This window comes from Opisthorchis viverrini (assembly GCF_000715545.1).
Source record: "Opisthorchis viverrini unplaced genomic scaffold opera_v5_2, whole genome shotgun sequence".
Classification (NCBI taxonomy): Eukaryota; Metazoa; Platyhelminthes; class Trematoda; order Opisthorchiida; family Opisthorchiidae; genus Opisthorchis; species Opisthorchis viverrini.
The window spans coordinates 287,351-313,496 of NW_008751658.1; the positions used below are offsets into that span (position 1 = coordinate 287,351).

General features: G+C 44.9%; 1 protein-coding gene across 1 annotated transcript in view; it reads left to right on the forward strand.

The window, feature by feature from the left end:
• Positions 1 to 1,269: 1,269 nt before the first annotated feature.
• Positions 1,270 to 26,146, forward strand: part of T265_12465 (hypothetical protein) — a gene marked incomplete at both ends in the record, with an annotated part of 53,315 nt that continues 28,438 nt past the window's right edge. Inside the window, 4 exons of the mRNA XM_009163989.1 lie at positions 1,270 to 1,381; positions 5,286 to 5,472; positions 7,326 to 7,573; positions 24,390 to 24,593. Coding sequence (XP_009162253.1) covers positions 1,283 to 1,381; positions 5,286 to 5,472; positions 7,326 to 7,573; positions 24,390 to 24,593 — 738 coding nt within the window. The remainder of the gene's footprint in view (positions 1,382 to 5,285; positions 5,473 to 7,325; positions 7,574 to 24,389; positions 24,594 to 26,146) is intronic.

The window sequence follows — 26,146 nt, forward strand, 5'->3', positions numbered from 1 at the left end:
GCAGAAATACGTGGTCCGGAGCCGATAAGTAGGATTGTGCGGTGCGACGGCATAAGTGAGTGCCCAAAGGACCGTTGATAGAGTATTGAAAATTCGTCAATTCAGGCAATAATGGGGGCGGCTCGATTGGCCCGACTGGCCCGAATGGCGTGGGTACGGCTTCGGGGTTGTCGGGGACGGTAGGGGTACCAACGAAAATTTCTCCGAGTGCCTAAGCGACCCGGTCGATTGGGTGTTTTGGCATTCAGTGGTGAATCCTTGGGTGCTGCGCGTTCATGCGTGAATGGTGATCTGCCTTGTGTAGTTGTCCAAAATTTGGTCGATTTGGAAGCTTGCAACTGAATGACGCCAAGAGTATTGATTGCCGCAGATGTTTGAAGGGAAGAGGGGCCCGTGAGGAAGCTTTCACTGGTCGATTCTGTCGAACATTCTATGATGAACATTCAGTAAAATGTCTTTTCGGTCGAGTGCGGGCAGCTTTGGTCTTTACTGTTTGTGGTTCCGAGGTAGAGGAAAGGGGCGTCTGGGATGCCAGTGGGCGTGTATAATCATATTTGTACTTGAATCTTATTATTACTAGGCAACACAGGGATGGTTTCGACATTGGGAGTCGCCGAACTTTGCGGACGGATTGAAACATGTTAAATGCCGTCAGGAGAGCAGATTTTGTGGGTTCGACCGGGATGCGACCAAGTGGGCTGTATATTGGGACCTGGTGACATCAATGCTAACGCTGACGAATCTCAGATGCGAGCGCGTCAATGAGAATCTGTGCCTTTTCAAGGTTTTACGGAACACATGTTGCGTCAGGAGTCCGAAGGCAAGCAATTGACCGCATGTTTTGGAAGGAAGCTAGCTCGCCTTCCACACAATGCACACAAACTTTAAGATTAGCCAGGTTTGTGTGGGGGTGCTGTTAAATATTGGATGGTTGCAAGTTATGGTGAGGATGGTAGAAGTGTTGTTTTTGTCAGCGGATAGCAGAAAGCCGTGATGGGATTGGTGATGGCCAGCTGTGATGTAAGGAAAGCTTAATCAGATAGGGAGGATTCAGAGGGATTTAGAGAGGGTTAGTGCAACGATTGAGGAAGCACTCCAAGTAATAAATTAGTTGGTGCACAGCAACGACTTCAAAACGCTACAGGCTGAGGCCTCACAAAATACTTTTCCACACCTGATCTTCGGATTCTAGGCGTGAGCCTCGATGCTCAGAATCCACTCGTGAAAACGGGAATCTGTCTTGCGCGGATTTTCAATTCAAGGTCAATGTGAAGGTCACAAAATGTCCGGGGGTGACGGGCCTATGAGTACATGCAAGGGAAGGCGGAGGTATTCCAGTCTAAGTGGGGAGAAATACATGGTCGTTTGGGATACTCATAAGGTAACTATGTATTTTTCACATGAAACTGTTTCCCTTCCCAGCGCATGGTTATTTTTCGCCAGCATACATTCCAAGAATGAAGTATAGTCCATAAACTATCCACTTCAAGCTATCCGAGAAAAAAAACGCTTTCATAACAATTTTTGTGTTGGGACTGTTTGCGTAGTCTTGGCGTGCGCCCATGGACACCTGTTGCATGCTAATGAGTGCATATTTAACAGCTCGGCAGTGTCAATTAGTCGTAGGTCATATGGCTGTTTGTTTGTTAACTGTGCTTGGCGTGGGGACGTTTGGGCTTTTCCAGCTGCGGACGGGAAAAGAGGTCAGGTTTCAGTAGACCTTCGCACGTCACTTTATTTCTCATTCGAAATAACCATATCCTCTCAGTGTGGCAGTCAATTTAAGTAATATCTGACAGATGCTTTATCGTACTGAACCCAAACGTTTTGATGCACACGCCGGGACAGCACCGACATACTCGATAAACTTGATCATTCAAAGGACCTCGAACCGTTAAATCCATCTATTGGCAAATGCGTGTACCACGGTATTTGAATGCGCACAGTTTCACATCTTTCGAATCACCTGAATGTTAAGACTGAACGATGCATGGTGGAGTCATATATTTGCCGTGTAGTTGATTCCGCATCCTCAATGCATCGCAGAGCGGTGCAAGAGTATCACCTGCTCTTCCAAGCTTCTAGTCAGCTCAGAAAATATATATTAGCTCCCAGCCGAGATGCAGACGTCTGAGGCATATGTGGTGAGCCAGATCTCCCAATTGGGTTGTGAGTGATCGCTCGCCTCGGGAGCGGTCATCGAATGTTCTTACGTTTGCTTCGATTCCGGGGGTCAGGTGCATAGTTAACTGCTGTTGTTTTGGTGATTCCGGTGTTCCTTCTTTCCATGAGTTGCCTTTTGTCCATTTGTCATTCCGATTGTATGGGCCGTTTGTTTATTTGAGGCATCTTTGTTTTTCGGGAATTAAGGTTTCGATTTTCGCTCGCCGCAACCCGTGAAATACCGAATAATGTGTCTGAATTTGCTCTCTGAAGATTTGTGATGACGTTACTTCTGTTAGTGTCCTTGTCCCCCCTCGCGCGGTTGACATTCAAGTATCTCCACGCCTCCAAGGAGTTTAGACTTCGGTCCGAATCACTTGACGATATCTTGATGACCGCACCCCAATTCTCTTTAGAGGTTGTTCGAATTAGTGTCGTTCATATGGAATACATTCCCACACTTCTGTTAGTGTCTACATTGACTCTTACATGGTTTTCGGTCAGTGTGGCCAACTTGACGTATGTTCGTTTGCTAATTCTGGCGAGAAATTAGAGCTACGCAGTGGAGACGATAGCTTGAATGCGAGGGTGCCATGTGACGCAATAATATCAACCAGTGGTTTGTCTCGTCCCGCGGCCTCCCATCCGGGGAGACAGCAGCTACCAACGCAGCTCAGTTGACTGGTAAGGGCTTTCATGTTTCGCTGCCAATTCATTGACTGACCACCACCCTGAGATCTCCATCCCATACACGACTTGGCTGAAGTATTCCTTGAGGCAAACCGTCCTGTAGTATGAAAAGTAGATGGTCTGATGTGCGTAGAGTTAACTACAGGAAGGATGTACATTTCCGAAAGCCAGCATTATTGATCTGATGTTTTCACGAGGTCCGCGCAATCCTTCGGAGGCACCGATGGTCAAACAGTTTCGACATTGATAAAGTAATACAAATCGGACCACAGTCTAGTACAAGCTACCCTTGACAGGAAAGCTGATATCACATCGGTGTCACAAATGTCGCAAATTGGCAAATGCTGTCGTGGTCTGTTCGGAAAGTGATTTCTTCTTCCGCCTAATTCATACGAGTATTCATACAGTACAATAGTCAGGACTAAGATATGTACTCGAGAGTGAACCACAATTGTGAATTGAAGGTCTCTACCGGTGAAAGGAAGAAGGCCTTCGCTGCGGAGTTATTTATTCGGAAATGCCAACTAACCGGTTACAGACCATTGAACAAGGAAGCAAAACTCTAATCTGCATCTTAGTTACAAAAACTGGACACAGATCTTCTCCCGAACGACTCTTCCTGGAGATTCATTGCCTCCAATCATTCGTCGGTCAAATAAAAGCAAATGTTACAAAGTGGCCCCGCGAATTCCGCAACAGAATTCCATTTTTCAATCGACGCAAAGCGAAATTCTACGAACAATACATACTACTGGCGTGCCTCCCGATCAGTAGTATCACCGTTACACCGGTACATGTTTGCCATATGGTCCATTTGAGTCCATGGGTGGTTTGCAGTTGCGGGCCTCCAGTTTGCACGGTGTGAGCGTAGACGTTGAAAGTTTGTTCTGGGAATTCGCTCCTCATAGTTTGTGAGACGAACATCCATCCCGAATCGAACACCAACATAACCTTCTTCCGAGTTTAGCCCACCGATTCGAGCCTTCATCTCATTTGTTGGTATCGCAACACCTGTACTTCTTGATGACTGAAAGGACTGTTACAAATTTCTGTAGAAACCACCTTTTCAGCCACGGAGTTGCCTTCTGTTGGAATGTGTGCCGATACGACTAGTAAACATCATGTCCTGTGTCCAGATGCATTTATCTCAACAGAACACGTCAGTCAAACATGCAAAAGCACCTATTTACTGGAATCCAGTCAACCAAGCTCGTTTTTTTGGATGTCTCTTGAACGATTGGTCGTGCGCAGCGACGCAGCTACTGTTAAAATGTTTTAAGGTTTTCCTGCTTTCCTGAATGGGCTCCACTTGATTCTCTTTGATCATGCTTAAAAACCCTACAGGACGTCGAACGTAAGCGTCCCCGTCGGCGGGTTTATGGTTACCTCTATGTTGGACCATCTAGTTGACGTTTGTTTGTCGTTTTGTGCTGATTTTTTTTGGGTGAGTTTCGTAAGGCGTGCTTGTTCGGCCCCACCGATGACGTCTTGTTCAAAAGTGATGTCGCGGCTAATAGGTACATTCCCTCTTGTCGTTTCCCTGCAGATAAATATTCTTGCACTCTGTGCCTTCTTTATGGGTTTATATCAGTCAAGCACCAGTGGGGTATTGCCATGCATGTTAATAATCACCACGAAGTAAACTACTTTATCAGGAATAATAACGGGTAGTTTGGGCAATACCGAGCCTCCGTCTAATTTTTTTTAGCTTACTGACTGTTCCCTTATTGCAGGTGTGTTTTGTTTGTAACAGTATTCAAACTGTGGTACTATTCACAGGTTAACGAACAGTCCTGGACAATCCCCTGTCGCTTTACTCCTTTATCTGTGACTAATCTGATAGGCTTGGTCTCCGACTGGCAGTCAATCTTATTCAGTTTATGAACGCCTTATTCTACTGGACACAAAAGATCTGTTTTTGACACCCGCATACGGTTTAGGTTCTAGCACTTCTGCGCCAAGGACTAGAAGTCGGTCCTGCCAGGGGGAAGCATCACTCTGGAAGCAGCATTTTGGTATTCCTGGGAGGCATATCCTCGAAGGATGGGTACTGTGCTTCCCAAGTTTTGCCCACTGAATGTCGCGTAGTTAGAACTGTGTTCACCGACCCTGGTCTCTGCCCAATCTTCGGGAATTTTTTTATTGCTTTTGCTGTTTTCTGTTGTAACGATTCTTTATTTTCGTTTACCTCACCTCCATAGGGTCCAGAATCATTGTCGGACGTTCACATCGAATCGTTATGTGAGTTCATAAGTGACTCCTGTTTTTCATGCTTCGCTTGCAGCCGATACGGACAAGTCCTATCGTGTCTTTCTGAAGGGCCACACATGCTATGACCTTATCCCGCTCAGTGCCAAATTGGTTGTCTTCGACGTGACTTTGAATGTAACCCTGTTTCTCATTCGGTGCCCGAGTTCGACTGATTATTCTAGGTTAAAAAGGCGTTCTTCGCCCTCGTCTACAACGGAGTACGGGTGGCTATCCTGTGGGACTCGGACGAACAACGACATGTTGGCATGCTCACCATCACCGATTTTATCCGCATCCTACATCAGTATTATCGGTCCCCAACTACCCCAATGACCGAGTTGGAGAACCATCAAATTAAGACTTGGCGAGGTGCGTACCACATGTTTTTAAAGTACTACGTTCACATTATCTTGTTAACGCAAACGTCTCGCCGACCGCAGTGAGGGACTTCAAACAGTTACTTCTTAGAGAACACATTGACGTGAGTGGTGCATGTCGAACTTATCCGGACTGGACAAACCAGATTTATTCATTGTCCTCGTTGCCAACGGAAGCGTCAGTCCCGAACTCCCATTTAACGGTGTTGTATCTCGGTGGGTAATTTTGACATCAAAGCACTGATAGCTTGTTCGGGAAGAAAAGCTTCGGTCGTGTTGAAGATGGAGTTTAATAGCGAGAGTTCTAGACATTGAAGATGCCTCTGAGTACATTCTCAAGCCATGTGCCCGCGGCAGCCTAGTATTAGTTGGTTTTTCGGTTGGCCGAGGCGCCTGGCTCAGCAGTCATGTCTAAAAAAACCCCACGAATTCCTGTTCATGCAACAGGGTTATTGAAACTGGAACTTCCGTGCCGACTGTTGAGCGGTGTTTTACACTCCACGAAGCAGGGAGCCATTGTATCAATAGGCCTTTGATGAACCGTGTTCCGTAACCACGCAATCTAGCAACACCAAATATTCTCACTTTCTGCGATCAACATGGTGTAGCCTGAAAACCGGATAGTGGATTCATAGAAGGAGGAAAATCAGAACCAGGAAATTAGCCGTATCTACTACGACCGTTTCAGTCGAGTTCAATCGCACGGCTTGCCAGAAATTCACCATAGTGGAAATGTCAGATGCGTATCTCTCAAATCCGCTAGCCCAACTTTAGTGAGGAATCTATCCTGAGAAGCTCAGTACGCGAGCTGTTTTTTCCTCATTCGGATTCATCAGTTGAGCATAGAGTGATCGAGCATCTGAACTTTTGGTTCGGCTACATCTTAAAACGACTCATTCAGCTGTTACACCCTTTTGGTGTCTACCTGGCATACCATTCGAAGTAACGAAAGGGCTTGCAGAACCTGTAGCTTCTGATGAAGATTAAAGAAACTGTATGGGTTACATTGTATTGACATTAGGTGAAACACTGATTCGTTTTGCTAGCATTCTTCGTATTTTCTGAAAACTTCATCAACCTGGAGTCTTACTCGTTCTGAGAGAGTTTGTCCCCTTTTGCCTTCCTGAGAGTTCCTCTTTGATTACGAACTGCGATCCTTTTGCTTACGAGTCGAATCCAACAAAAACGGATGATTTGGTTAGGCAAAGTATGATGACATTCACGAATACTCCGAATGTTGAAAAGTTTGATTCAATCTATCAAGAAACAAACGAATTATCGTGCAGGGCTGCGAAACTGTTTTGCCCACTGCATTCGGTATTCAGCAATGATGATTGTTTCACTGTATCCTTCCGTTCCGAGTACGGTCATCTATTGATTACTACAAAATTCACACTGTATTCGGTTCCATTGTCTATTTGTTTCAAAGCCTTTCATCATTAGCTGAAAAGTGAGCATAATAAGAGCTACAGATGGAGGTACTAGGCTTTCAGCACCACCAGAACATGGGGCTGATCAATCCATGGAATGTCGATCAGTTTTAGTATTCTGTCTTAAGCGGGACAGGTTGAAACAGTTGTTTCCCATTTCTGATACGGTGCTCATATGTCTGCCCGGATCTCCTTTTCGGTCGATCTATGTTAGCAAGGGGGTACCAGCTTGCATAAAGACGTTATGAAATGAAGTTCAGGCTAAGGATCAAAGCAAAGGTCTTTGAAAATTTCGGATTCAAAGCACACTATAGTGTGTTTCTGATGGAAGAATAGTCGATGGCACCTGGTGTACTCTGTTCGATTCATTATGCAACTTTTTTAGAGATCCATATCAGCAGTAATTTGGTCACAGGTACAAGCATACGCTTTGTTACACTTTCAACTGTTCAACCCATCTTGTTTTGTGCTTTCTTCCAAACAGAACAACTGACAGATTATCAACGTCCGCTGATCAGTATTACTCCAGAGAAGACATTGCTGGAAGCAGTACAAAAGTTGCTTAACCACAAAGTGCACAGGCTCCCGGTGATCGACCCGATCGGCGGGAACCCCTTACACATTCTGACGCACAAACGTGTGCTGAAGTATCTATATATTCATGTGAGTGACAGCCACAGTATTCTTCGTGTGCTTACCCGTAGATTTGCATTTTGTCCATTAATGTACAGTTCAGTCTTTTCGGTATTTCTTAATGGATTGCAGTGTGACAGACTAAACGGGAATTCACCACCTTCACCAACATACTGTACAACACGCTCCCTGCAGAAACACCACTGAGGAGCGTTCATGTTGCTCGTATTTTCGGGTAGTCCTTAAATGAAGTTTAGACCACAATGAAGCCAGCATAAAACTCAGGTACGAAAACTTTGCGTTCAGGTTACCAAAGTTTGCAAACCAATTAGATAGAAACAACTGCCACCACGAATTGGATGTTTCGTTGGTGTTTCTGAATAGATATCGATTTATGTAATATTCTGTAAGTCTGATGGGACACAGATTGGTCTGTTGTGATCCCGGAACGCGATATCTTTCATGTACCATCTCTCTCTTGGCAGTCGAGATTTTGTGTTTGAGCTGATCTGGTTGCCATACCTTACCGTGGCGTACAACGTGTAGTACACAGTCTTTCGGTTGCTATGTCCTCGCCAATCCGCACAAGCTTGATGTTTTCAATGGGGGACGAACAGATGCATGAAGTGGTGCCCAAATCACACGATTACTGTAACATATGTATACCAGTTGTGTGAACTGCACCCAGTAACTCTCTGTGTCTTGGTTTATTCTCCGTTTTATTTGGCCAGCATAATTAGGTACAGGTCCCTGATGAAGCAGCAAATTACCCCCGAATTACTTGTGCTCCTCTCTCCACGAGTGTTGCTTTGTGAGTGTAAGTTATTTGGTTTTCGAGTACAGAAGGAATTTGTTAACACGTAGAGTTCATATTGTGCACACGTCGCCTCGCAATGATGGTCGCTTTCGAGGTTTCGTATAAAAGGGTATTACTGTGTTTACTTTTCTTTGGGGTGTTTCTTAGAGATCGCTCATATGGAGAGAATACCGCACCAGCATGTCCATTGCAGCTTTTGCCAACATCCGACATACATGGCGCTGACGTGACGTGAGTTTGTCTGTCAATAGAAGAGTTTACACTGCGGTGTTGCAATCCATACTGCTTTGTGGATCAGAGACGTGGCCCCTACGCGCAGAGGACATACAGAAGGTGTTGGTGTCTCCGCAACATTGGTCAGGTCTGCTGGGAACATCGGATTAGTAATGCTGAGGTACGCCAGATGGTTTTAGGAGCAGGGAAGCACCCGCGATAGGTGAATTACTCACGCTTCATAAGTTGCGCTGGTTGGGACATGTACTCCGCATGCCAGAAGCCCGTCTGCCTCACAGAGCTCTTTTTTCCCAGTCCTATGCTGAGTGGAAGCCAGCGAGAGGTGAACAGTGCATGACCTGGCAACGAAGTACTAAAACACCAACCAGTAAACTTAGTCGGGTGGGTAACTGCCGTCTTCCTTATCTCCATCCAGGAAACACCAGATGGCATTCATCCATTAATGTGGTTACCACGTAATGAAGGACTCCAGAGCCTAAGCTTTTCCCATTGGAATGTAAGTAAACTCATCTCAGTATGTCCCTCAGTTGGACCTCGTGGAGATTTTATGAAATCGTTCCCTACAGCACGTCAACTTCAAAACACCCCTAGAACGATTATCCTCGTATTGTGAGACTGCTAATTTCATTCCGATTGCTCGGACTAGTGCATATTTTTCCCTTGAAAAACAGTGTTTGCAGTGTTTATTATCTTGTAACGTCAAATAGCTTGCTGGACTTTCGTGTTCAAACGAGGAGTTACAATCTGTTCTGCCGCCCCTCAAACTCCCACGAATCGCTTTCTCTGCTGTATGACGGAGAACCTATATCAGTTTGATCGATGGCCAGATTGGAATTCGGTCTAGACGGGTTAATTGAGAGATCTGACATGCGTAGGTGACAGATGAAATCTTGCGCTCAACAATCAAAGGGCTAGAGAGTTCCTTAGAAATGACACTTGTGTGATGAAGACTCATGGACAACTCACTACCAGTTTCGTTCTGAAATGACTCCTCAGCTAGTCGTAGCCCTCGAATTTCAATCGATACACTATCTTGACGCGTTATCCACCAACCAGTGGCCCAAATAAATCCTCAGATAGCTTTTGCACTGCCCGTACTTTCGAGAAACATCGCACGTGAGGGATTTATCCAAATTCTACTGTACCTCACAGTCATGTTAATTATGTATTCAAATGGGTGAGCTACTCTGCATCACGGAAGTTTTATGATTAGCAAGACTGTCACATGGCCATTCTCGGTTCTGGAACTTTTACAACATGACGTCGATCAGTGTGACCTTACATGATGGACAACTCCACTGTTCCGGGGTGGTATCTAATACAAACATTGAATTTTTTCTCCACTACCTTACGAGACCCTGTGTGCAGGTGGTTTTCCAATACTAATGTGATTTCTATGCATGTTAAACCACTCAGGATTTCAAATAATTTTTGATTGGTGCCCCTCAAATAGTTTGTTTTTGGTCCACTGGTCCAAGGTGGTTGATTGAATAACCGTGTAGCTGCCGATTTCATAAGTAGAATCTGACATCATGTCCTGTCGACTCCGCATTCGACAGAGATTCACCCCTTCAAGAGAGTTATTTTTTATGTGCGAATGGTATCTGTCAAGACCTGGCTTACGCTCCTGTAACCTTGTTTTGATCATCCCGGGTGATGTCACGTGATTCGTTCCGTCTACTTCAGTGATTCTGACGTTAGTCACTCAGGGTAGGGGATCGAGGACTTCAACAGGTAGGTTGAGCGAGATTGATTTTGCATGCAAAGGCAGTGACAATGGGTTGAACCCAGCAGATCATTTGTTGGTCTGATTGGACTGTTTTTCGTGTCAGCGTCACAAGATGTTCAGTCGCTTGGTTGAGTTTATTGTTTGATGACATCCTTTGTCTACACTAGTGGCGTTACTGTCCAGTAAGGTAAGGGACGTCCCTCGGAGTATCACTTGAGTCATGTCTGCCGATCCATAGCTATAAACAGTCGTCCCAGTCGGAAAACTGGACGCCCCGGCCGAGGATGATCTGACAGTTAATATCCTCGTACTCCGTCGCCAGGCCATTGACCATCCCGTTTTCAGTCAAGTAGAATGCACACTGAAGAAGTCAGAATGTCATGATGAGCAGGTGACTCAACTAGCGGGGTTGATGTAGACCAATCACAACTTTGGGATCCGATTGTGTTGTGTTTACGGATAACGAACCATCATACCCCCGATGTATCATTATGGTTTGTTGTAGTTGTTAAGGATAAACACTGAAGAAAAGTCACCGAAGCTGAAGAGCCCTGTCTAAAAAACTGAAGTCACAAGTCCACATCTTGATACTGAGAGCCCATGACTGCTATTGCTCTTCATATGCCTTTTGGATGAGGCCAGGCATTTTGGGGACCTCTGTTCTCGAAGACTGCCGGTGATCCTCAGAGATAAGCATCGGATTCCATCGGACCTTCGTAAACCATTCGTAAATGATTTGAAGTCAGTTTGGTCAGGTCCCTTGGACAGGCTCCCTTGGCAGTGACCTGTCATCCCGGTTAAAGTACTTAACGTACTTCTGTGCCTTACTATCCGATCCCTTGGGCTAAGCCAGTCTCCCGCACCAAATTGTGTCGGACAATTGAATTGTTTGATCTAAGAAATTTCTTTCGAAGAAACTCCAACAAATGCTTACTTGAAGATAAGATTGTTAAGTCAGAAGCTACCGGCTGGATCTCGGAACAGGGTTCCTCTCGCTGATTCGCAGATGGGATTTTTGAGTCTAAGACTCAAGGTAAGATGTCTCAGACATTCTCTTTTAGTCGTGCCTAGCGCAGCACTACGCTCCCCAATAACGCACTGATGATGTCACCTCGATTGATGGTGAAACGTTTGCAATCAAATTGCCCAGCTCAGCGAACAAGCCAACGAACATCCACCCTACCTGAGCTACCGACATTTTCCTCCATAGAATATTAGAGTATGTTTTATAGCACTCTAGACTCAGATGTTTCGTCTCCTCTGTGGCTTCTGCTTTATACCGGAGCAATCGTTTCACAGAGCGGTATTCAGTTTCAACAGACTTCTTCGTTCCTCTTTGATATTGAAACTTGACGTCTTGTAAATCCAGGACCCTACAGGTGCGGTGCATACCCAGGCAGACGAATGCCAGCTGTTTGGGTATCCGAACTGATCCTGAGGCAGTCTCGTGAAATCTATGGTATAGAAACTGGGCTGAGCTTGAACCCCTGAAGACTGGGCTGGGCTTTTGTGCTCTCTGGGACCATCAGTAGCCTCCAGTATCGAATAAGGATGCGTAACTTGTTCGTGATTTCGATATGCGCCTCGACGAACTGTGTTGCGGATGTCAAAGCCTCTCGAAATTTCTAATCTTCTGCGAGCAAAAAGCACAGTTGTTACATTTTATTTGGTGACAGTGAGCAACAGTTTGTGGGTAGGCTTGGCATTCCCGTTAAGAAAAAATAGAAAACAATTTCTGATTTATCCGCTTTGTGCCGATCGTGGTCTCTTCATTCCAGATACAAATTTTCAGGACAATACTGCGTATCTCGTACAACAGTCAACTGTGTACGCAGTCAGGTCACGTGGTACTTAGCAATCGATCGCTGCCAAAACTGCCGTGGCTTTTCGGACACCTATATTGACTTCGATCGTGCTTCGGTATGAGGTCGTTTTTCGACAGTGAAGCAAATGCTTACGCATCAACCCTTAATCCATTGTTTTCAAGACCTATGAATAAAATAAAAATATCAAAATTACATCAACGAGGCGTTTGACAGGGACCCGAATCAGGTTTGAAAAAATCTTTGGGTTCCCTGAAGATGTTCTTCGGACACCTCATCAGTGGACGTAAATTGTTCACGAGCTTCACAGTGGTTATCGTTTCATCAAAGAACGACGTCTAGTGCGTCTGAAAAAAAACTGATGATGACTAGCAGTTCTGTCCAGTGAGTAAATAGCAATCAATCGATTCATCAGTTAATGAACAACCATGGATGATCGATATTATTTTGTACATCAGACTATCTGGATGCATATAAGGGCTTGAGTAATGTCACCCAGTCTCACTCAGCCAGCAGCTGTGTGTATTTCATGGCTCCTGGTCGTGCTTCACTTATGTTAACAATTGAGTGATGATTGGGTCTTTGTTGTCGTTCAACTGTAGCACCCTTTCGGTTCCCAACTGCCATGCTACCCAAAGGAAGCACGAGGGCTGGGATACTGCCAGGTTGTCCGAGCCTAGACAGGGGAATTCGGGATGCAGAGGTCGGGTTTGAACCATGGACCTTCCGGTCAGTAAATTCGCGCCATAACCACTTGAGCCATCTCGACTTCTGATGATTTGGTGGATGGAGCCTTCCCTGAAGGCGCAGCTACGAGTGCTTTTGTCATTGTTGAGATTCATACGGGAAGCGTGGAGAGATAAGATGCATGGTGCTTTCTTTGGTTAGTAGTTTCAAGCTGTAACTCTATATAGACCATACTTCCTCTGACCAGTTGGCGCAGCTCCTGAGTCAATTTCTGTGCTTTTTCTGGGTCTTCCCAGCTATTGGCACATTCGGTCAATCGTTTAACTACTAGGGACAATATGGGTCGTATTAAGAACGAATGCGTTTATTTGGTCGGGTTTTCTCGTATCCGACCACATACGTGCCTTTGACAGCCGCGTTGATGGATAACTGATCATACAAAACTCTGACTGTTCGGCAGTGGTCAGACGGTTGCGAACAGCTTGTTGTGTTTTAATATCAGATTTAAAACTTTAATTCCGCCCGGTCGGGTTCGAATCACGGACCTTCCGGTCAGTAAATTCGCGCTCTAAACACAGCCATCTCGTCTTAAGAAAGAGCGTGCATTCTACAAATCCCGCAACTGACCATAACTATACGAAAAAACTTCCAGCATGTTTCAAGCGCTTGTGGCGCTACCTGACTAGGAAATCCAGACAGGCGGGCCAATTGATCAACACAATCAAGTTATTTTGCTTCTGTCAAGCTTACCACTCACATCACTCAAGTACGTACATGTTTATCTGCTCACACGTGAGAATTACGATACGTCCAGCGTGCTCTGGTACAATTGTGGTAACACGCTCGCCTCGCATGCTAAATGTGCGGAATTCAAACGCGTGCACGGCCATAGATATGAGCTGCCGATGAGGGCGAAACTCGAATCCAGTGCTTCCCTGCTTTGGTGTGGACCGACCAGAATGATTGGGTCACGATAGGAGGGCAATTGTTCCAACGACAGTGCTATAAGCATGCATTAAGAAAGAATCATCTCAGTTGTTTTTACACTTAACACTTATTTTAGCGCTGTTGGGCCAATGCGTTTCGCCAAACGTGGCTCATTGCAAAAATGTATAACCTGGTTTGTTTGTATTCATCGTAAAAACCGTGATCTTCGCTCAACACCATACGTTTGCTTTTCTAATATGTGCATTCCATACCGCTGTGGCACTTGCCCATTAATCAAGAATTCTAGTTAGTATGAACAAAGAACTAGTCGTTCGATTGGCCTAATTCAACAAACTCATCCCCGTTTGATTGGCCAAGTCCAACCAGCTGACCAAATAGCGCCGGTGACAAACACATCCAGGGACGTTGATAGCCGTATCTAGCACGTTTGCTCCTGTTTAGTAAACGTACGAAGACTAGTCAGATCAATAATTTCGGTTGGCGCTGTTTTTAGTCAAATATGGTAAGAAAACAGTGAGCTGGACTCCGTCTAGGGCAACGTGTTATTGTTTTTATCTGAAAGCCTTTTCATCTGAATGGCCTTTTTGTTTAATCAAACTAAAGGCACTACAGTTGTGCCTTTCTCATGAGCTCTGCCTTCTAACTAATACGCTGTTAGAAGCGTTGAACTCTTCCAATTCGTCATCGCGAAGATTACCACCTCGTGGTTTCTCAAGAGGGCCAAATTCATCGGTTAACCATACATAGTGGTTCAGCGGGATTATTTCTTTGTTCGTTGCAGGCGATTTGCTGTTCTTCAAGTTCTTTGTATGCTAGTCCGACTAATCGCTTAGCAAACGTTCTTTCAGCAACCTTATGAGTAGTGCATTACGTCTATACAATGTTCTTTCCTGTTTCTTCATTCGAATCCGGTAAATACGGTGCGCCATATTAGTGACTTGTGTGAAACAGTTATTCAGAAGTGCCTCTCATTTGCATCCTATTTTATGCTTGCCTGTGGTCACAGTTTCTTACGAAGAGGTGAACCGAAACACAGTCAGCTGCACGGTCCGAGCATAGCGTCCCATTGCTTAATTCTGTAGATATCATATAGCTGTTAAAGTACAACGCTCAGAGACGGGTTTTTTATCGTCCACGATTCTGGACAGTTTTGTGGTAAACACGGACAACTTGTGTAGCTGGAAATCTAGTTTATTAAAAAAAATGACCAAAATAATGCTGTCGTAGGCATCTGAAAAGGCGTAGAATATCGTAATGGTGTTTACTAGCACAGTCATTTAATACTCGGTTGCACCAACATACTTTCAATGTTTGCTATAAGAATAATTCGTGCAATACTTGGTAGTATGGAGGTTATCCTAGGAAGACCCACCGGAAATTTGTTTAGTAAGGAGCGACGATTCAAAAACTTTTCAATGCATTTTTTGTGCAACTGCTTTTATGTAGACTCATCGCCCCCCAATTCTATTGTTGTCATCGCACATTAGTGTCAGAACGCACGAGCATTTGATAGAAACGCTTTTTGATGGAAACGCTTTGAGTCATAAAGGCTTTCGTGGGAATAGGTGTGTGACATTGTTATGCCTCTCCGTGGAATAACCCCCTCAAAGAGACCATCTTTCACAGCGACCAATTTTCGACACTTCCAAAAACGCATTACCTCCTCTACAAAGGTCACCGTTATTACGTGATTTGCACAGTTCGCTGATTTGTTCGTCACGTGTAGCACTGTCCAAACGACCCTGAAACCTCGATCAATAAGTGCTCTCGTCGACAGATGGCCTACGCATTCCGGGTATAAGCGCGCGATGTTTTTCATACATAACCGGTTAATCGGACCGGTTGATTTGACCTCGCTCGTTTGAAATAGGCGTGTCGACCCTAACCGGTCTAAATAGTGCAGGATGAGGTAGAATTTACATGTCTTCGCTTGACAGTTGTCAATGTTGGCCACACCCATCTTTCCGTTATTGCAATGATGATGGTGAATATGGATTTGTGGCGCAGATGCGTCCAATTTCTCATCCCACTGATTACTCGAGTAGGCCCGTTCATTTACCTTATTTGTGTCAAGCAACGCTTACTTTGTGAGTATGCATCTCGTGATGGGGTTGGATGTAAGTGACAGACTGACCACTAATTTATTCCACGTCCAATGGAACATAGCGGCGATGTTCAGGTATCTACCTGCTGCCACCGCCATACAGATATGGACGACAAATTTAGCGGTAAATATTCACATCAGCTCTGGGTCGATTATGATAATTCCGGCAGGTTGATCATCCATTGTTTTCAGGTCAATGTAGTGGGACTTATTGGAGCTGAAAAACTAGGTCGTGTGGTGTGTCGCCCGTTGTAACTCATTTGCAACGCCTAAACAAGATGTGTTAACCTGAAAAAAATCCACTTATGAACTGAACTAATTGGAAGACATTGTCGACACATAACCTCCTCTATGCCACCGTGACATATTGCCACAATTGGTAGCGTTTTTCCAGCGTTATCAAAGCAGAAGTTGTGAATATCCAAAGCAAAGCGACCTTCAATATCATGATCAAGATAACTTTATTAACATCTGTAGTCACAATCACCAGAAGTGCTTGCAACCCGTTTTCACTTGGGTAAAATTATCGATCCTCACTGGTTGGTCACTCTTTAGAGGACGACTGTATCCGGCCGAGCTTCTCCAGCTGTTACGCTCTATGGAGCACCGCCTTGCTGTCACTAGAGCCGTCCTATTGGACTTCGAAATCCAAACATCTACTATCGTGTGCGCATTTCGTCAATTTGCTGTGTCTGACCGTGTAAATGTGACCCCATTTGAGTGATGTGACAATTAGCTGTAGCCATTTTTGACGTTGGGAGTACTGGATACAACCAGTTGGTTGACGTAGACCGAAAATATCGAAAAACGAGATTGCTCCGAAAAAGATCGGCACTGCAATAAATTTCATAGTTTCGCAGACAACAAAATGTGACAATTCTCTGTCGAACGCTCCAATAGATGTCAACTTTGCAGTCAGCATCCGGGACAGGTTTCGCCGTCGATGAGACCCTCAGAAGGAAAAATGACACCACTGCGGATGACAACCCATGTGAATCGATGTGACTCAGAGTTACAGCTTCTAGTCGGTCCGAGGAAGACAACAAAAAGTGAAATCTGTGACCAGAAACCGCTGCGATGTATTACTTTCCCTAACGTGTTCGCTAAGCAAGTGTTTTATCGACCGAACACACTATCCATATGGTTACCGAAAACTCTTGGACAGTCCACTACCGGTTTTGTCAGTTGGGCGCACTTCCGGAGTTCCCACTAACCCTGTGTTCGCTGTTGGCGAAGCACACTCATTCATACCTTAAGTTTGAGGTAACTGGGGATGCAGCGGAATCCTAGCTGAATCTTCCGTGTATACTATTTTTCAGCAGGGATTCAAGTGAGTGCTCCGTTAACCAGTGAATGAGTTTCACCAAATGTCCTCTCCTTTCTCGAACGAAGGCCACTCACTGATGATCGTCCATGTGGTTGTTGTCGCAGTCATTCGTTCTTGAGTCGAGGAAGGTGGAACTGCGTATAACGTAGAACTGAGATGTTAACAAGCACACGCATCGTAAGCGGTACCATTGCCGCTACGTGCATTTACACCGATCCCTCGAATCACAGGTACTTAAAGTCACCAATTTTGTATTTTGGGCAAGCCAACACTTTCTTCCGTTTAACAGAGCTCTCTTCCTTGACGTTTATCAGCTGGTATTAAAGGTCCGCCAAGCTAGGGATCAGCATGGAACATTTCTTGGGGATGGGCAGTTAAATAGACCGGAGCAGTTAGACTCCAATGTGCGCCCATCATTGTCAGACTCCATAGCTTCATTGCTCAGATCGTCTCTTTCACCATCCATTCCTCAAGGAGATCATTCACTTTCACAAGCACTGTCGTCTTTGAAAGAGTTAAGTTAGCAAGTTAGAGCCAGCCAAGCTGGCCAACTGTTCCGTGAAATGAATCGAAAAGAAAATCAAACCTACTGGTCTTGGTTGGAGCAAAACACGCTTGAAAATCTGCCAGCTCGCATCAAACCACTTTGGTGTATTCAGAACATAGATCCATTAAGTTAAATTCGAACCCAGCCTCCGCATCTCGACTGCTCCGGTTCTGGCTTGGGCAGTCTAAAAGTATTCCAACCCTCGTGCTTTCCTTTGATAGCATGGCAGCTAGGCACCGGAAGGGCGTTAAAGCTGGCTCAGCACTCGTGAACGAAAGCATAGGTTGTCATCCCACATTGCACCAGTGCTCAGAGGTTAGTGTCGTGACGTTGTATTTGGAGGAAGAAATATGAGCTCCACATTTCTCCCAGGAAGTCGTGAACAGTTTGGACAATAATCCTTGGGCAACGTGACCTCTCGATGCTGCCTCCCCATCCGGCTATCCAGTGTCCGAAAGTGCCCTTGAGTGCTGTTCTTCACTAAAGCCTCCTGGGTTTCTTAGGCACACCTTTCGCATATGTACTTTTGAAACATGTAAATGTTGGCTGCTCTTGTTCAACATACGCAGCAGTAGAAATAACTGTGTTTATTCTTATAAAAACTCCACAGCTCACATTTGGCTGTAATCTACAGTCCGCATGAGCCTTGTAGAACAAAGCTGCTTCATTCCCGTTAAATATCGCAGCAGGATGCAGCCAGCTATGGCACGCGTAGGTTTCAATCAGCGAAAGCCGCTGCAGAAGTTCGTGAGGCACTTTCGGTGTTTTCTAATTTGAGTTGCCATTCCACACTCGTCGCAATCTCTGTAGCTTTTTCCGTAGGCTAGTCCCTGCCCGAATCAGCCACAAGTGTACTCGCCCTCTGGTCACGAAAGACAGGCTGATGTGCGTATTTCGTTGAAGGTTTAGTCCTGTAATTTAGGTCAATTTATGCTGAAAAGCGAAGAAGCACTGCGCGGCTGCTTCTTTATTCGGATTTATCAGCAGTGCACATCTCACGAATCGTCAGGACAATTCTAACCCGCGATCACCGTTCGGTCAAGAGCATTCTGATTAATTCGTACTTATGCAGGATAAAGCGGTACTCATCCTTCGACCACGGACTCCAAATCATGCAGTCACGTATTTACTGGTGGCCCTAGTGACGAATTTCCAGATGGAAGGCTTATTCGTTTTGGAAATTGTTCTTTTTTGAGCTTGGTTTTTGGTCTGTTCGACGAGCTTCGTAGTTGGGTTGTAAATATTTCATTACCAATCCAGTTGACATCGTCAGTTCGGAGTTGAGTAGATGAATTTCTCTCCTTCCTACGCATATCTAGTTTCTAAACAGTATCTGATAACCTCAAACTGATCGATTCCTTCCTAAGAGACTTTGGTGTGATTTGGTTGGTCAACTTGGAAGCTGGTTTGCGTTATGGCCTCATTTCCATGTATGTGGTTGGTTGGTTGGTTGAACAACTTCAATCCGACAGTTCTTTTATCCCATTGTAACTGGGCGTTTCTGTTCCTGCTGAGTGGTCCGATTTCGTTCCTTGTTGATTGGTTGGTCGAGTAACCTAATTTTAAAGCTTTATTTGATCCGATTGGTCCATTGGTTGTCGTTAGGTTGTTTAATTTCCCAAAGATTTTCCGAAATATTGTAATTCTTTTGTTCGTTATCCTACGGCCCGGTATTCATATATAGTCTATAACCTTCTGCAATCGCCTCACGTAGATGGCCCGAAAACAGGTACTTGCAACCGCGATTACAATACTACGAGCGAACTGTGTGGTCGCTACACATCCACTGGCCGGCGATTAGATTGTGTGCATAGCTGTAATTCACTTCCAGCCTGCTTTGTTTACCAATATGCCAGTTTGAGTTGTCGTGCACTCAACTTCCCCATAGGCGTTATTGCATTATCATCCAGTTCACTGTTTTCATGTAGCTTTGTTTACTATGGTGGATCCTTGGTTTTAGTTCCAGTGTGTCCAGACTAACTTCGGTGGTCTAAGGTTGTTTATTACCAAAGTACTTTGCGATTGTCGAAACGCAATCGTTTGTCGATATGCTCTTTCATGTATACAGCCGTGCCTCTCGTGGTTGACGCTAACATGTTTGCCCAGGGTCCATCTCGACAGAGATTATTATGATTATATTTTGTCCTGTTATGATGATTACTAGTCAGCAACAGCCAACCGAATCTATAATGTGCTGAAAATACACTGTCCAATCTTTCGGCTTGTAACGTATGTGTGGGTGGTCTTCATATAACCGCATTGGATGATCCAGACAGGTCTATTAACACGTGGTGAGATCCTCACGTAACAGGTACTGTGTATACAACTTCCCTTAAACAGCAATCCAGCCTCATACTGAGTTCCGGAGGATTTGTGACGTACGCACTTGCACTTCAAAACTTATCGGTCCCTATTTCAGCATCATTAAGATGGGCTAGACGGCTTAAGTGGTTAGGGCGCTAATTTACTGACCGGAAGGTCTGTGTTTCGAACCTGACCTCTGCCTCTCGACTTCCCCTGTCTAGGCTTGGGCAAACTGGCAGTATCCCAGCCCACGTGGTTCCTTCGGGTGGTATGGCAGTTAGGCACCAAAAGGATGCTACAGCTGAACAAAGATGGATTCCATCGTCAGAAGTGCATGAACCGTTCGTAGCGCAAATTTCTGGATACAAACTATCATCCAATGGGTACGATGTGTGGAATGCTAGTCCGCAACAGGAAATCCTCGAAAGGGTAGTCTTTCTTCCTACCGATCGAGGAACGCCGTTACATATTTTCTAGTTGAGTAGTCTCTGTTTGGATCGGTTTCAATGGATGGTACCGATGTGTAATATTTTACATCACTGTATGATATCGTTTTAAATAATCCAGGATTCACGATCCTCGTGCCATAATTAATGGACCTTGTCACATATCGAACGCTAAAGGCATAGTAAGCTGAAAAATTAAGGAACAAATGCGTCATAAGCACGCGTTTATCGTCTCAGGTTCAATGTTCTGTCAGTACGTTCATCGCCAGGTTTCCCGGTCCATTCAGGCATGCCACCATGAACCTTGGACCTTCTGTACAGACTGACAGAAAGGTGGAGAGGTGGAGGGGTTACTGTGGCATTCAGTTTCAGGAAGCTGGAAATTTTGTTTGGAAACCCAAGTAATGCCGAGGGCAAACATATGCACCGCGAGTAATTATGTATCCACTTCGCGTGGAATTCTGGGAAACAAAAAATTGTTGTTACACTCCGTGTTGGAGAGGATACCTAATCTCCGCAAGGACTTGGGGTAGGTATCGATTTCAAATCAACCCTCAGGGGACCAGGGTGAAGGTTACTACAACTGTATTTACAGGATCATCACGGGATGTTCCGCAAGGTCACACTATAATCTTCGTGAGGTGGTGGGAAGCGCCGGGCTACAGATGCTCGATCTAGGTTGACTGACATTCTGACTAATCAAGACATGCCTTCGTTTAGTCCATAGCCCGCGCGTGACATGCGTCCAGTCGACGTGATGTTCACTTATTGAAAGCTCCTGACCTCCGGACGTTTTCTGAGTGAGGGCATTTTGGGAAGCACAGTTATTGAAGTCTTCTGGTAATATTACACCAGCGTGACTGACCGAATCCCTTTGCGTAATTTCCATCTCTTTCGAGATCGTGACAATCCGGTTGCTGGCATATTTCGTTCAAGCGATTTCTCATGTTATTTATGCTACTCGTTTACTTCAAGTAGGCAATAATTCATGCCACCCCTAAATCAGTGGTAGGCGCGGTCCGCACCAGGTGTCCTTTGCCCAAGTCCATAACATGCCCATTGAATCTTAAGTATATCGGAATTTGTAGCTTTGAAACAAAAATGCGCATTCGCCGCACTCCGTCTGTCAGGGACTACTTAAATTTCGGTGCACCCTGTGTGTGGTCATCCAGCCTTTCCCCTAATTCTCGTTGAAAGTAACTGGCAACAACCTGAGCGGTCGGTTACCCATTAGCGATTTCCGTCTCTTGGATTGTGTAGATTAGATGTTTTTGGGTGTCCGGTTTGACCACAATCGTAGGTTCATAAAGCCGATGTTGTGGGAATGTAAAGATGCCATACCAGCTGGTTTCTGGGGTGGTACGATTGCCCAGTGTCATCCCATTTTTGACCACAGGGAGTCACTGCTCCCGACCAGTAATACCGTAGACTTTGAAGCCGGGTTTTTTAGCCAGCAATTTTCACGAGTGATTATTCATGTAAAAGTAACGTTTCAATCGATTTACGAACAATGTAGACGCGTTTCGTGGGTTTTATGTCACCCGTATCAATTTTCACGAATGATGCTTAGACACGGGTCCAAACAATACCCTACCTTGTTTAGTCGAGGATCAAGGCGATATCCTTTGCCAGTACATAATAGGAGATTACCAGTAAGCTCCGAAGATAGTGGGGTCTATCTCCAGGAAGGTGATTTCAGTGAGTCTCTGTCGCATACAATAATACAGAAAGCCTTTAACATGCTAAAGCAAGCCGCATTTTGATTGACTGTTTATGGATTCAACGGCATATCTAATTCTCTCAGGTGTTAGGACAGACGTATTTTTCATTGGATCATCTGTTTTCCCCCACGCCTTCTATACCTCCAGAGCTTTGTGGAAGTACCATACTTTTGTCACTTTGGGCAACCGCCACTTGATTAACCATTTGGCAGCAAGTCACACAATGTGAATCTGTCCTCATTTAGGATGAGTGGCACCATAAACTGTCCGGATGCAAGCCAGCTACCTGGACTTCCAATCAGTCACACGTAGCCCAAAGGTACGGTCAGCTGGACTTTCAATCAGTCACACGTAGCCCAAAGGTACGGTGATCGTCCAGATAAGTCAAGTCATTAACGTTATGTGATTTACAAAGGCGTAAATAATCGTTCAGCTGTAAGGTCCGATGCATAGCTGCCTTGTTAGCTGAAGCAGGCACGAGAGCTGAGGTCCTACCAGTTTGTCCAAACCCAGACAGAAGCCTTCGAATTGCCAAAGGCGAACATGAACTATGGACCCTCTGATTAGTAGTTTGCACCTTATCCACTGACCTACACTTAGCTTCAGTGCACCCTTTGTTACATGTGGTCTCGTTACTTCCCCAGCATTATTTTTAATGTGATGTGTACTCTGTCCAAACTATCTCTTCACGTATGTGCAACGTCCGCTTCTGTTATCAGGAAGGAACCTTAGTTAAACTTCTAATGAAAAGCAACCAAGGCATCTCAGGGTTTATGGGACGATCTCTTCGGATCACTTCCAACGTCTTCCAATTTGATTACTTTACCGCTAGTGTTTCACTCACATCCAAGCATGTTAACATTTCTCTTTGACCGTCGCCTCCAATGCTTTGCTGTCACTCACTTATTCCTCTTTGGTGACCGAAGCTGCAGCAACCGAAAAGCTGAACTGTAGTCACCGTAAAACGGCAACATGTGTTGCAGTGAACTTCGCGGCATCCTAGTTTTTGACATTAGATACTTTATTTCAACTTAGAACGTTCTAAAGTGAATCTGTCGTCGAAGAAGTAAGTGAGAGAGCAGGCTAACTTTGCGGCTCTAATACTTGGTTACTCTGTTCCAAGGACCATTCGATCATATCAAGCGTCAGCCGGCTAAAGCTCTCCGCAGTGCGACAGCTTGTGAAGAATTTGTTTTTTAAGACTAGAAATCAAAATTTGTCAAAAAGGTACTTGGGTCATGTTCCATACAAGCCCAGCCAGTGTTACCAGAGAAAACTCTGCTTTTCCAGTTCAAATCCCCGCTTTGACAAAATGTTGACCGGAGACAGGTCATAACGGTGCAGAAAGCGAATGCCATTTGTGGGTTGGATGTCTTGTGCAGAGGTCCCAGCTCACCAGTTATTCGTACGATGTGCTATCCGATGAACTGCTTATAGCTGCCACAATGATTTGGACTCTTTTTACGTTTTTTGCAAGAATAAATTCCTTGTTCATATTCGTTCGTGAACTGTCCCTGCCATTTTATAGCTCGACACAATTGTGGATCTAAAGTGTAGCGCCATATCGACTAGCCTTGTAGTGATCATTGTAGCATCTTCATGCCCTTATTGCTGGGATTCAAATCATTTTTCTTATGGCTATAAACCACATAGCACAGCACATCGATCGGAAGATGAGCGGGCTGTCACTCTGCAGTCAAACTATCTAGCTAGAATTCACAATTCATACTGATTCATTCCCGCTGATGACGTCTTCCTCCAACAGTGAACATAGGTTTGTTTACTCCTTTGCTACTGGAAGATAAAGGCACCGTGTTTTTCTACTTAACTTCCTTCAAAGATGTAAAGGTTTTTACAATTCGGTTCTAACCTCCACTTTTTTCGCGTTGTTTACTCGAGCGTCTTTTATTCGGGGTCTAGCTTTCCATAATAACGAATATTGTCTTTATAACTGGAAGTCCTATCCACCCAATTTAAATGGAAGCGTTAGGTATATAGATAATAAATTCCCTAAATATGCTTTATTGAGGCTCATCCGGTAGGAGTGGTTTTTAGAAGGTTGATTAACTATTTTCCTTTTCAAATACCGGTTTGTTGAATAGATTTCGCCTACTGCTATCGAGTCCAACAAATTATGTTTTCATTTATTTCCTGTGTAGCTGAATCAACTACCCAGTCCATCGTTCATGTCAAAGAAGTTGCGCGACTTGAAATTGGGCACGACTGACGGGGTGATCACTGTCAATCAGGACTGTCCACTTCACCGAACTCTTCAGCTCTTCATCGAACATCGGGTATCTGCTCTACCGGTTGTAGACTCAAATGGCCATCTGGTTGATATCTATGCTAAATTCGACGTCATTGTAAGTCGTGTTCTGTTTGACTCGTTTCGCTGCGCGGACATGTTCCGCGAACTATCCTTCTTGTTTGTTTGTGCAACTCACCGCCCCCACCCCCAATAACGACATCTGTGGAGTAGTTACTGAACTCCCTCCACCGACGTAATTGCTGTGTGTTTGTCTGTTCATGAGTATCTCTTCTTCCACGTTACTATTCGCAAAATGTGTCGTGTGCGACGCTATCGCGCTAGATAGCTGTAGCTCTTAAACTACAGGTCTTAAAGCATTGCGAAGCATATTCACTAATCAGTTGCTCAAACTGGAGCTTTTCCGTCGTGTGTTGTAGCCCCAGTGTGAATGACTTCTTCTAGTCAGAAGCATATGGTACGGTTGGTGGGAAAATTATGGATCTTGCTGACCAAGTTCGAGTGCAAACCATACTTAGGATGCTCCACGGGGTGGTGGGCATACCAAACGCGAATGAGTGCAGGTTGGATGTCTCCTCGACATGTACTTTTTTGTAGGGTCGGTAATTTGAAACCCATAGCATTTTCGGCCAAACTGGTTTCTCGTACAGACTGCGATACTAGGAAACTGGCCGACAGCAGCAGATCTGGCTGACGCCTCGCCAAAAGATCACTTTGTGTCCGTCAGTGGTGGCCAGCGCAAACGTGATCGTATTCACTCCAGATAAAGCTTGCTTCTTTGATTCCGGCAGGTTTGATGAAATCCTCACATCTTACACACTTCAGCTCTTGGCTCGAATTCGGTGGTTGTTTATTTAACCGCCTGTACGCATCATCGAAAATTTTCATCTGCTAGGTTGTTTTTTTTTTACGTCCATGTGGTGTAAACGTCCATTCTGGGTGGATGTTTAACACTTATCCTTATAAGTCCTCCGAAGACGCTTCCGGTTCTGGGACAAGAGTCCGATAGCACGTGATGAAACAAATTCTCCCCAGATTGTCGTGTATGCGCAATATACTGGGCGATTTGGGTGGACGATGGGTAAGCTAACCGTATCCTTTCTCCACTGAGCGGCTTCTCTTTCGGGTCAACTTTGAAGGACACTGTGATCAGTACAGCTGGTTGCTTCCACAGTAAAAGTTGAGATTCATGGTTGGGATGCAATGATCGAATCTACTGAAGAGACGATCTCTGAAGAGAAACAGTCTTGCCAAAGGTGGGATGTCGAATATGTTAAGCTGGTTTTCTGCCAAGCTTGAGGAAGAGTCAAGAAAAGAAATGAAGCTCGTGGCGCTCAAGTCATGCAGGACCTCTGAAGACTGTCTACATAGATGACAAAGCCCTGTTTTTGTTGCAACGGTTTACCTCGCAATTGGTTATGAATGCATTCTACCTTTTCGGACTTTTTCTAGCATTCCCAGTGTCTGGACACAGACTTTTTTCGTAAGCATTCTAATAGACACCCTTTCATATTCATAAGAAGGTGTTCCAGCTAAGAGATGGCCGAACTTCCTCATCAATGAACAAATGTGGCTCCTTTTTCTTGATGGAATTGGAATTCAGTTAATTTGTAGGTCTCAGCCCAGGGTGTGACATACCAGGTTAGGCGA